General features: G+C 51.3%; 1 protein-coding gene across 4 annotated transcripts; it reads left to right on the top strand.

Moving 5' to 3' along the window:
* The first annotated feature begins 210 nt into the window (after nt 1–210).
* On the top strand, nt 211–11,027 carry ALKAL2 (ALK and LTK ligand 2). 4 transcript variants are annotated; one of them, XM_066385739.1, is made up of 7 exons: nt 211–645; nt 890–1,101; nt 1,618–1,945; nt 3,436–3,489; nt 3,574–3,654; nt 5,953–6,018; nt 9,695–11,027. In XM_066385739.1, the coding sequence occupies exons 3-6, from the start codon at nt 1,687–1,689 to the stop codon at nt 6,015–6,017; spliced, it is 459 nt and encodes a 152-aa protein (XP_066241836.1). In that variant the 5' UTR covers nt 211–645; nt 890–1,101; nt 1,618–1,686; the 3' UTR covers nt 6,018; nt 9,695–11,027. The 4 variants fall into 4 exon arrangements, with proteins under 4 accessions (XP_066241836.1, XP_066241837.1, XP_066241838.1 ...); XM_066385740.1 differs by having other exon boundaries at nt 874–1,101; XM_066385741.1 differs by lacking the exon at nt 211–645 and having other exon boundaries at nt 798–1,101; nt 9,698–11,027.
* Nucleotides 11,028–11,479: the final 452 nt, after the last annotated feature.

Genomic DNA, 11,479 nt, shown 5'->3' with positions numbered 1-11,479 from the left:
GCCGTCCCCACCGCGGGAGGCCCCCGCCCCCACGCTTCCTTCCAGCATCTTCGCTCTCCCGCCGGTTAATGGCGAGGCTTTTAATTCGAGCCCCGCGCCCCTTCGCGGTGCGGCTCTTACAACACCTTTTCCAGCCGGAGCGCGGGCTTGGAGGGTGGCCAGCTGCTGCCCAGAAAAGCGCCAATGAAATTGGAAAGTGCGCGACTGATTGACAATACGTTTTACAAGAAAAAAAATTAAAGGAGACAAATTGTCGAACTCTCACCGCGAGGCTGCTACATGTAAAACAAGTAAAACTTTGTGAAAGACGCAGTCCCGGAGGGGAGCGCCCCCGGGGCGCTTGCAGGCAGGTCCCAGGCAAGGGACGCGCGCGACCCGCCCCGAGGGTCTGGGACCGAGCCCGGGGCAGCGGTGGGAGGGGCATGCCAGAGCGATCCCGAGCCCCTGCCCTGCCTCCCGCTGACCCTCCTACCAGGACTGCGCGCAGGTCCCTCCAAATCCGATAGACGCTAATTGACTGATTAATGCCGAGGCCATCAGGCAGCTCCGTTTTTAATAGCCCGAGATCTACATTTAGACAAAAACAGATCCGAGTTCCTGGTAAAGGCGTTTCTTCTCAATCTGTCACAAGTGACAGGAAAGGAGGTAAATAGACGGGGGCGGGGTGAAATGGGGGGGGGCAGGGTGAGATAGGGGAGGATAGAGGGTAATGAGGAGGGGAGGGGAGACGGGAGAGGAGGAGGCGGGGTGGGGGGGAGTGGGGGAGGGGAGAGGATGAAAGGAGGGGAGAAGGCTGCGGTGGGGAGAGCGGGCGGGAGATGGGCGTTGGGGGGGTGTCTGACGAAGATCCGCACGGGGGTACGAACACTTCAGCGGCTTCTAATTAAAGCCGGCGCGGAGCCCTCGGGACCCGCCTGACGTCGGCGGCGCGGGGATAAGAGGCGCCGGGGTCCGAGGCGGCCGCGGTGAAGCGCGTGGAGCGGCCGAGGGGCGCGTGCTGGTCCACACGTGTTCTGTGCGCTGGGCAGGCCGGGGCGCCACGGGGCATGGAGTAGCAAGACACGCGGACCGACGCCGGAGGACGCCCGCCGCTCCGGACAGGTACGCGGAGGGTCGGGCGCGCAGGTGGCCCCCCAGGCAGGTGCGAGCCCAGCCCCCGCCCCGGGCGCCGAGGCGTTTCCACAGTGAGGGTCCTGGCGCTGAGGGCTCCTCGGCGGGATTCCGGGACCTGGTGGGGCGGGGTTGGGAGGCGACACCATAAGGGCTGGAAACGTGAACGCAGCAGCCGGGCTGGGCACGCGGGCTGCCTTGTCGGAGGGACGGAGTGGGTACGGGGCGGACCCCCGACGCGGCTTCTGAAGGTTCAAGAAAGTTGTGCGGCCGTCCGCGCTTCCCGTGCGGTTCGGTGCAAGTTCGGGGGGCCGGGTGAGGGCGGGAAGTGGCTGGGGCAGGGCGAGGCCGCAGGGCCCGGGCGCACAGAAGAGGCGCGGATCTCGACCTCCCCGCCGAGCGTCCGCGGGAGTCAGCGGGGTTCATCGAGGGCCCCTGGCACTGGCCTCTCCTCGCGCTCCCGCCGCCCCACCAGCCCGCCGACTCTCCCCCGGGTCTCCCCCACAGCCCAGCCTTCCAGCCAGCGAGCTCCGGACGCGAGGACCCCCACCCCCCGCTGGGCCAGCAGAGCGCAAGATGCGCGGGCCCGGGCGCCCCCTCTTCCTGGTGCTGCTGCTCGTGCTGGGCGCGGCGGGGCTGGGCAGGGGAGTCGTGGAGCCACGGGAGGCGGCAGACAGACAGACGCTGCTGCGGCTCATCGTGGAGATCATCCAGGAGCTCAAGAAGTACCACTCGGGGGAGCTCAAGCGACTGTCGCCCCCAGGACCGCAGGACGCAGGTCCGGGCCGCAGGGAGGCCGTGGACTACGGGCTGGACCCCGAGGAGCAGCGCGCGGGTGAGTGCGCGCGGCCCGCGAGCCAGAGCTCAGGTTAGCATGTAAAGAGAAGGATCTTTGAGAAAACATTTTCAAACGGCAAATCCATTAAGGTTGTTTTTTTTTTAAAAAAAAAAAATATTTTTAAAGACGAAAATAGGAAGTCCGTGAATGATGCCTAGCGGATAACCATCCATAGCCCATTTCCAAGATGCACGTGTTGTTACCTAGGTTGGAAATTTCGCACAGAACTGTTTTCTATTATTTTGGATATGCAGATATTCTCAGCATAGCAGTTTCAACTGAGACAGAAATTCCACTCCACCCCCCTGTAGAGCCCTCCCACAGCGGCCGCCCCAGGGGAAGCTTCCCAGGAAAGCATGCAAGCTGTTAATGCTTTCATGACACAATTAGGTCAAAGATGATAAGGTCAATTTTATATAGACTGACTAAAGTTAGGAGTAAATGAAGACAGACATTCCATTTGGGAGATGTCTGAACCGCCTGTGTGAGGAGCATTCGTGCTAACATAGAGGTGCCCACAGACAATCGAAGCTGTTTCTAGTCCAGAATAGGTGAGTGAGAAATGATTAGGTACAATTGAAGTCAGAAGGAATGTCAGTGGGATCACTGCCAGTCACCAGGTACCCACCAAGAGCTGTGTGTCTGCTTGCAGTAGCTTTCCGCAGGAACCTGTTTTTCTCTCATAAACCACCTTAACCTCCTGCTTTATGAGACAGATCACACACTTACACCAGCTCTCCTAACAGGTGGTTGAAGACATTGCATCTCTTTTCTAAATATATACCCAGAAAAAGTAAAATTTTATACCATTTTTTGTATGAAATATGAGGTTTTCTTTCTAGAACTTTGAGAGGTTGTGACATTTGATAACTAAGCTCTTCAAGATAAAAGTGTGTTTAAGTGATTTATTCACTGGAAGCTGTCAAAAAACAGCCACACACATAATTTTCTTTATCTTATAACTTTATGGTCACCGTCTCTATCCTATGGTAGAGACCAGACAGATGATATTGGAGCTTTGTGGGTCGTTATTACTGTTTAAATAAAAATATGTCCCTTATGAGGCCCTGGCCAGGTGGCTCAGTGGATAAAGCCTATCATAGCACACCGAAGTCACGAGTTCAATCCCTGGTCAGGGTGTGTAGGAGAAGCAATCAATGAATGCACAACTAAAAACAAAAATGAAGTGAGTTGCTTCTTCCTCTTTCTCTCATATATATATATACACACACACACACACACACACACACACGTGTGTGTGTGCGCGCGCACACACACACATCAAATCAGTGGGGAAAAATTTTAAATGTCCCTGATGACAGGTGTTCACATAGTGTGTACAAGCAAGGGGCTGGACCTATTTTATTTGGTCAATCAGTAAGGTTGTGCAGACTTTTGAATAAGCTTCTTCAACACCCATTTAATATCACATGGAAGAAATGCTTCTTTAAGACAACTCAATAACTAATTTCTTTCTTCTCAAACAGAAATTGTTCCTCGAGATCTAAGGATGAAGGACAAGTTTTTAAAGCATCTTACAGGTAAGTCTTCCCCTCACCCCTTCACCGGTCCTTTGCTCCTTGCATCCCAGGTGCCCTCATGGCCTGTCTCTCCGTCTGTTCCAGGTCCTCTATATTTCAGCCCAAAGTGCAGCAAACACTTCCACAGACTTTACCACAACACCAGAGACTGCACTATCCCGGCATGTAAGTGTCAGTGTCTGAGCTGCTTCCAAAGCAGTAGACAGGGGTGATTCCCCTGTCCTCCACTTAACCAAATTGGCTCGCCCTCCTCATACATGTTCCCTGTTGACCATGGAGTCCGGGGCCAGGGTGACCAAACCACTGAAGGTCACTACATTTGGCCACAGCCAGGACCAAACTAAAATCAGTGACAATCACTGTAGTTAATCAACACTCGGAGTGGCTGTTCACCTCTTCCTGTCTACTCAACTATGACTATCAAGCCAATGTTAAGCATGAGATGCTAAAGTGATATGTATGGCATGTGCTCTAGGGTGTGGAGAATGGTGATAAGTCATTACCAGGTGAAGTGACATCTGCCAGAGCCCAAAGTAAATTTGCTTTTGGAGGGTATACAGCTTTCATTGAGGGCTCGGGGAGGGGTGTTTGCAGATACCCAGTATCTTACTAGTTGCTGTCAGGGTGGACCAGGGGCAGAGACCAGACACATGTCCGGCTGTTAAAAAAAATGCCACTTTCCATGAAGTGGAAGTTTTTTCAGCTTAGGCAGCAAAGTTACCCTGAACAATAGCAGGTGTCATTTAAGGAGCTCAGTGTCTAGACACAGTCACACACTGCCCCAAAGGCAGCACCTGCAGGCCTTCCCCTCTCACTCACCTGGTGACCCCAAGGTGAGCAGCACACACCCCACAACGCTGTCTCCATATGTTCACGCACTGCACTCAGCCTGCCCTCTAGTCCCTGCCATATGGACCTGGACCTGCGCCTGCATTTCCTTCCTCTGAGATAGTCACCTTCTATTTGAGAATCATTAACCTGCTTCCTGAGGTCAGAGAACCTCATTCCATTGTTTGTGTACATATGTTGACATTAAATGTTGTCTTACCGTAATTGGATCATAGATGTAAATTTGAAAGTGACCTTTGGGGTCATTATTACTAATCCTTCCATTTATGGATGAGGAAATAGACCACAAACTTAAGCTGCTTGGGCAGGTACCACACACTAACTCTGCAGACCCTTGTCTGGACACCAGTGTGCCCGTATTTGCTGCCTCCTTCCTATGTTCACACTCAGCTGCATGCCACCAAGGCTCCTGGTCACCCATAGCACGAGGCAGTCACCAGAACAGGCCCAACCACGGCTTGTCCAGGTGTTGGAGAGGTAGGAGGCCCATAGACCTGTGCACTGCAGGAATGGCTACTACATGGTATCCACCTCTTGGCCCACACCACTACAGAGCTGAAGCTGGACCACACCCACACTGCTTGGGGTTCCTGGGAGGCTGAGCTAAGGGGAACCTGAGGGCCTTTGTCCTCAGCGTGTCCTGGTCCGAGGAGCTCCAGTGAAGGCAGGGCTTTAGGTCCCACTGAGAGCGGCAGCACGAAGTATGCACCTTAGGTCCTGGGTGGACATACGGGTTGGAGATATGTGGACCGAGTAGAAGCACATGCACAGGTGGTGTGAGAACTGCACTTCATGTCAACACAGCTGCAGGTGAAGAGAACCCGGAACTCGAGGGCCAGCTGAGACCATTCTTCCCTTTGAACCCACGTCAGGTCCTCACAACACTGAGGCACACCTCTAGAGGTGGAGTTAGAGCACGCTCACTCACGTTCTCACTCAGGAGGACGAACTCTTCCCTTTTAGCAGGATTTGTGACGTGAGCGGTCCACTTCAGTCATGTGTAATCCACAGCAGCTTTGCAGAGGACACAGCTAAGGCAAGCGTCACTGAGCTCGCTGGTTTGCTGAGGCAGCCAGGGGGGTGGTGTGGTGGGATGGGGAGCTGTGGATGGGATACGGGGCGTCAGGCTACACTCAGGCCAGCCTGTCTCTCCCGATTCACAGCCCAGGTCTCTGTGCTCCCCACCTCACTTCACCCTCTCTGGAATTTTTATGCGGAAGGCTTTGTTACCATGAGGTTGAGGGGACTCAGCCACTGCACACGACCTAGAAGTTAGTAACAAGGGCATGGGGAGCTGTCTGCTGGGAAACAAACTGAAGTTATTTCCATGAGCCTTAGTGCCACCAAAGGGGAGCAGAGCCCAGCTGTGGAGTCTGCACTTGCCCCTCCCTCAAAGCCTCCTTACAGGATGACTTCTGCCACAAGACACCACGGCCCCAAAGCACCCTAATTAAATCAATTACTTAGAGCCCCTGGTTGCAGATGTCAGTATCCATATTGCTTCCAGAGTATTCAGAATATTTAAAGAAATGAAATGGCTTTAGCAGTTGATGTTCTTGTTAAGACATGCTGTTGCAGGAACTGACAAGGGTCTGTGACGTACTCCCATTACAGACTACAAGAGATGTGCCAGGCTCCTCACCCGGCTGGCAGTCAGCCCTGTGTGCATGGACAGATGAGGTAAGCTCACGGTCACGCCAGCACACACCAGACGGGGATCCTGGTGGGGATGTGAAAACATTCATGGGACTTTTAACACTCATTCTTTGGCTGATACAGCCTTACTTTGAGTAAGGTTGACATAACAGTCAAAATATCTCCCAATACTGAACGTGGTTGAAAGGTGCCCATACTGGCCTGCACAATACCTCAAGCAGCCACCCTAAATTACTCATGTGATGGCGTGGTTATTTGAAACAGAACAGCAGCTAAGGAATTTCAGCATATGACTTAGTGTATAAAGTGTGTAAATAGGGTAAACAGCTAAAACAGCCTGTTCACTCTCATTCATTTACTAACACATCTACGAACATTTCATAGATGTATCTGGAAAACTTTAGAGTTGGACTCTATCATTATGCCAATAAGTTTATAAAGACTGGCTATCCTCTTTAAATGTTTCTGTCAAAAGTTATTTTCTATAGCCTCTGAGAGTAAAATTATAAAAGCACACTGAGAAGTTGTGAACTACTTTTTACCTTGGCCTCTTGAGAACTGGTATGTAACACTCAGCATCAGTTAGTCAGTGGATGGACTGAAAGTCTATTTTCCAGACACAAATGCCATACTTTTATCATTTTATACTTACTGTGTGTCCTGTATGTGCTGGGTGTGGCCAGATGCCAAGTATGTCCCCAGTAAGACAGGCTTTGGCCCTCAGGTGGCCAATCCAGAAAACCAGTCAGCTGTCCAGAAACATTCACAGAAAGGGAACATACTCTACTGGTTCCTCTCATCTCAGGAGCAGTGACGCTGCATAGGACCACACTCCCTGTGCTGAGACTGTCAGGGCAGGACAGGCGGGGGAGTGAATGCTGGGGTCCATCCCGCTCCACGAGAAGTCCCACCACAGATGAGAGGAACCACGTCAGGGTCCAAGGGTGCATACACCCACATTCTGTTCAGGTCGACCGAAAGCATGGTTTTTAATGCCTAAGCTGAGAAAGGCTGGGCCTTCCATGCTGTCCTCTGACCTGTGTAGTCCCTCCCACTGTCCACGTAGCATACAGAAAATACTTTTTCTTTTCCGAACACCGAATGGATTCTTGTTCTTCTCCCACGGTGATAGGTTAGGAGAGATGAGAATGTTATTTTTAGTAAGCATTTTTTTTTCTGTATTTTTTTTTTCCCTGAAGTTGGAAACAGGGAGGCAGTCAGACAGACTCCCCACATGCGCCTGACTGGGATCCACCCAGCACGCCCACCAGGGGGCGATGCTCTGCCCATCCGGGGCATTGCTCTGTCGCCACCAGAGCTGCTCTAGCGCCTGGGGCAGAGGCCAAGGAGCCATCCCCAGCACCCAGGCCATCTTTTGCTCCAATGGAGCCTCGGCTGCGAGAGGGGAAGAGAGAGACAGAGAGGAAGGAGAGGGGGAGGGGTGAAGAAGCAGATGGGCGCCTCTCCTGTGTGCCCTGGCCGGGAATCGAACCCGGGTCCTCCGCACGCTAGGCCAACGCTCTACCACCGAGCCAACCGGCCAGGGCCAGTAAGCATTTATTTAAAGTGTCGCCCTGGCCGGTTGGCTCAGCGGTAGAGCATCGGCCTAGCGTGCGGAGGACCCGGGTTCGATTCCCGGCCAGGGCACACAGGAGAGGCGCCCATCTGCTTCTCCACCCCACCGCCACGCTTTCCTCTCTGTCTCTCTCTTCCCCTCCCGCAGCCAGGGCTCCATTGGAGCAGAGATGGCCCGGGCGCTGGGGATGGCTCTGTGGCCTCTGCCTCAGGCGCTAGAGTGGCTCTGGTCGCAGCATGGCGACGCCCACGATGGGCAGAGCATCGCCCCCTGGTGGGCAGAGCATCGCCCCGGTGGGCGTGCCGGGTGGATCCCGGTCGGGCGCATGCGGGAGTCTGTCTGACTGTCTCTCCCTGTTTCCAGCTTCAGAAAAATGAAAGAAAAAGAAAAAAAGAAAAAATAAAATAAAAATAAAGTGTCACTTTCCAGATCCTTGGAAAATGGCTTCCACTTCCTTACAAGAGGGGAGGCTCCCGCGGTCCTCTGCTGCCCACTGGCCAGCCTCCACAGCTGCTCTGCTGGGCAGACAGGGATCATACTCAGGAGAGCAGGGGCTATCGCCAAGGGGGATTTTCGTGCATGGTTGCTCCTGAGTGAGGTTCTGCTTCTGCGTCAGGACGGGCACATCAGGGCTTTGTCAATGCAACACAAACACTTAGGGAAAGTCAAGAAGGCCAGGTGCCCTGGCCTGTCGAGCAGATATGGCCTTGGAAACGGCATGGACAGTCCATGTGCCTTCACATCCCTTCCCCACCCTAAGCCACCAATCAGAATCTAACTAGACAAAATATATTAAAGATGAAGAGCCACTGTGTTCATCACATAACTCAGCTCCTTTTGGCCAAGAAATGGGTCAAGTCTAAAACAGGTATTTCTGCTAACTATAATAATTTCACATTTTTAAAAGATTAATTTTTTTCTAATTCCAGAAGTTTTAAACCACAAGAGCAAACTCTTAAATCTGGTCACCACAGTGCCCTGCGGCTAGGTCAGGTCACCCGTGAGAGCTCTGGACGGCCGAGGGCCTGTGCACACACCCTCTGCTGCTGTCCTAACACAAAGATGTAGGACAGGCCTGCAGGGAAAGATCTCTCTTCTGCCTTGCTAAAGGCCGAGCCTGAGGAGAGTAGGTCTCTTGGGGTCCGAGCGCAGGGACTGCATCTGTGGCCTAGGAGCAGACATCTGGGCTCCTTTCTGTAGCTCATTAACAGAGCTCCTCTGGCCAGGGAAGCGTGTTCCCAGCCTGCGCCCTCAGCCACACACACCACGTGGCCTCATGTGCAGCACGAGGGAGTTACAAGCCTGAGCACTGCGATGTCTTCACAGAAACAAGCCTTAGCTCAGTAACTTGAAGTTCATCATTATTCTTTTTTTTTTTTTTTTGTATTTTTCTGAAGCTGGAAACTGGGAGGCAGTCAGACTCCCGCATGCGCCCGACCGGGATCCACCCGGCACGCCCACCAGGGGGCGTTGCTCTGCTGCGACCAGAGCCACTCTAGCGCCTGAGGCAGAGGCCATGGAGCCATCCTCAGCGCCTGGGCCAACTCTGCTCCAATGGAGCCTTGGCTGCAAGAGGGGAGGAGAGAGACAGAGAGGAAGGAGAGGGGGAGGGGTAGAGAAGCAAACGGGTGCTTCTCCTGTGTGCCCTGGCCAGGAATAGAACCCGGGACTTCCGCATGCCAGGCCGATGCTCTACCGCTGAGCCAACCGGCCAGGGCCCATTGTTATTCTTAAGAGTGAACAGATCAGTGGTTCAGGACAACAAGGAGTACTGCAATGTCTATTTGTGACTGTCAGCTTTGCAGACCCTGTCACATGGCAGGACAAGGCTGACAGCTCTAGCCCAGGACAGCCACACGGTGTAAATCAGTGCAGACTGGCTTCTTAGGGGTTTGACAGTACAGGTTTCAGGACTAAAATCACTTGTGTTTGTGGCAGTTTCCACCTCCTGGCCCAGCAGGCACGTAACCAGTGCACAGCTAAGTTATTTCTACTTTGGGGGATAGAGAACTACACGTGCAGATTCCTTGCGTTTATAAAGAGACTATGTTATGTAATAACACACAGATTTTCCAGAACTGATGACATGTGCAGAATGGTGTAAAACCATGTGTTTATTTCCAGCAGGGAGCAGACCTATAAAGGAAACCATGAAAAGTGCCTTGGAAACCAACAGGGAAAACAGAACCTACTACCTTCATGAACACGCCCCCTGTGAACAAGAGGTTTATTTTTGCAGACTTCCGTAACTCCTTCAGTTTTGTATGTTGACAGTTTGCAGACACGTCATCAGTCAACCTGTGCACCTGACAGCAAACTTGCCACTCTTTATTTTATAAGATAAAGTCCCATGTTTGCCATGTAATGCTATGATCTGACAGAAGGCATCTCATTCTGATTGGGTGAAATCACAGAATATTTCTTTAGAAATATAAGCAGATTTGAAACTATATTTTCATATAGTATATGGTATGATTTAATATTTTTATTACTTTTACAATTAAATTCCCAGAGTATTTGGAACAGCATGAAAAACTTTTTAAAAAGATAAAACTTCAGCTGTATTTTGGAGACAGTGGAATGTCAGTCATGAACATAGGGTAATTTCAACCTGTCCTCTGTGTGATAATGTACAATAGTGTCAGCAGACTGTGCAATATGTATATACTATAAATAAAACAAGTGGTAAAGTGTTTGTTATAATAAAACAATACATGACTTTTTACTTCATCACAAGTGCACTGTTGGGATTTCATGTTCATGAATCTGAGGATGTAACACTGGCAGCAGTAAGAGAACGTAAGAGGCACAAACAAGCGAAATGGAACGAGTGTGAATTCGTGCAATCAACATAATCGGTCATCCTTTTAAAGGAGAGATTACTATATTGGGGTGACATTTCTTGACAACTGATTTAGTAGCGACCATTTCAAGTTAAATTTGCCGTGGGTATTTCCTGTGACTTTGTAATCGCAAACATGCTGAACTAATAGGAATCTTAAGACTTCTAAGCAGCTTCAGACTTTACCAGGAAGATATATTTTGAACAAATCTGACTAGATCCAATGAAAACAGGTGAACTCAGTTCATGACCCCAGTCTGGGTACAGCCATGATGACCAAGAAGAGACCTAGGATTTGAGGGCTCATGGCTGAGATATAGATGTAAACATGAAAAACTATCGGGGTTCATTCATGAACACAAAAGGACAGAAGAGTGAGACATTTCTCTACTGTGGCTTATTCAGCAATTCCTGAAAGATTAGGGCGGGGTAAAATTTTTGAAGTGCTGTTAGTCTAACTGGTTAATTACTGAGCTTTCTCCTCCATGCTCTACTTCTTAGTGACTTATCACATTCTCAATCTAGTTAACCTCAAGTGTCCCACGAGTCCCAGGAAGAGCATCATGGGAAGTCTGGAGGGTCCCACTGCCTCTGTGTCCCTATGGTAGTGGTGGGAAAGCCACCTGTTTATCTTCAGGCACACCTGCGCTCAGGACTAAGCACCACCCACCTGGGATACTGGAATCAGGAGGCCCCAACACCCAGGAGAAGCAGGTGCCCAGAAAAGCAGCCTTCCTAACTTCCTACTCCTGGATGATGACCCTCGACACTGAATGGGGACCAGCCTGTGATGGAGATAGAAGCTGCGAGTGGGGTGAAGATGAAGTGAACTGCCCCCAATGGAGCCGTGACTTGGGCCAGCACCCCAGAGATAGCACACCCACTCATGAGGGGTCAGGCAGGGCCGCCCTGGCTGTAAGCACCTCACACTTCTATCAAAACTATACGTAATTGTAATTCTAACACTTCCTAACAATGAAGACAAGTATCACAGACCACTTGAAAGGGATAACCAAGGCATCATTTTCTAGTTCTTCACTTGTTAATAAAAAAGCAGGGAGACAGCA

This window comes from Saccopteryx leptura, chromosome 5 (genome assembly GCF_036850995.1).
Source record: "Saccopteryx leptura isolate mSacLep1 chromosome 5, mSacLep1_pri_phased_curated, whole genome shotgun sequence".
NCBI lineage: Eukaryota > Metazoa > Chordata > Mammalia > Chiroptera > Emballonuridae > Saccopteryx > Saccopteryx leptura.
The sequence above is the reverse complement of the archived record's forward strand: the minus strand, read 5'-3'. Positions and strand labels throughout refer to the sequence as shown.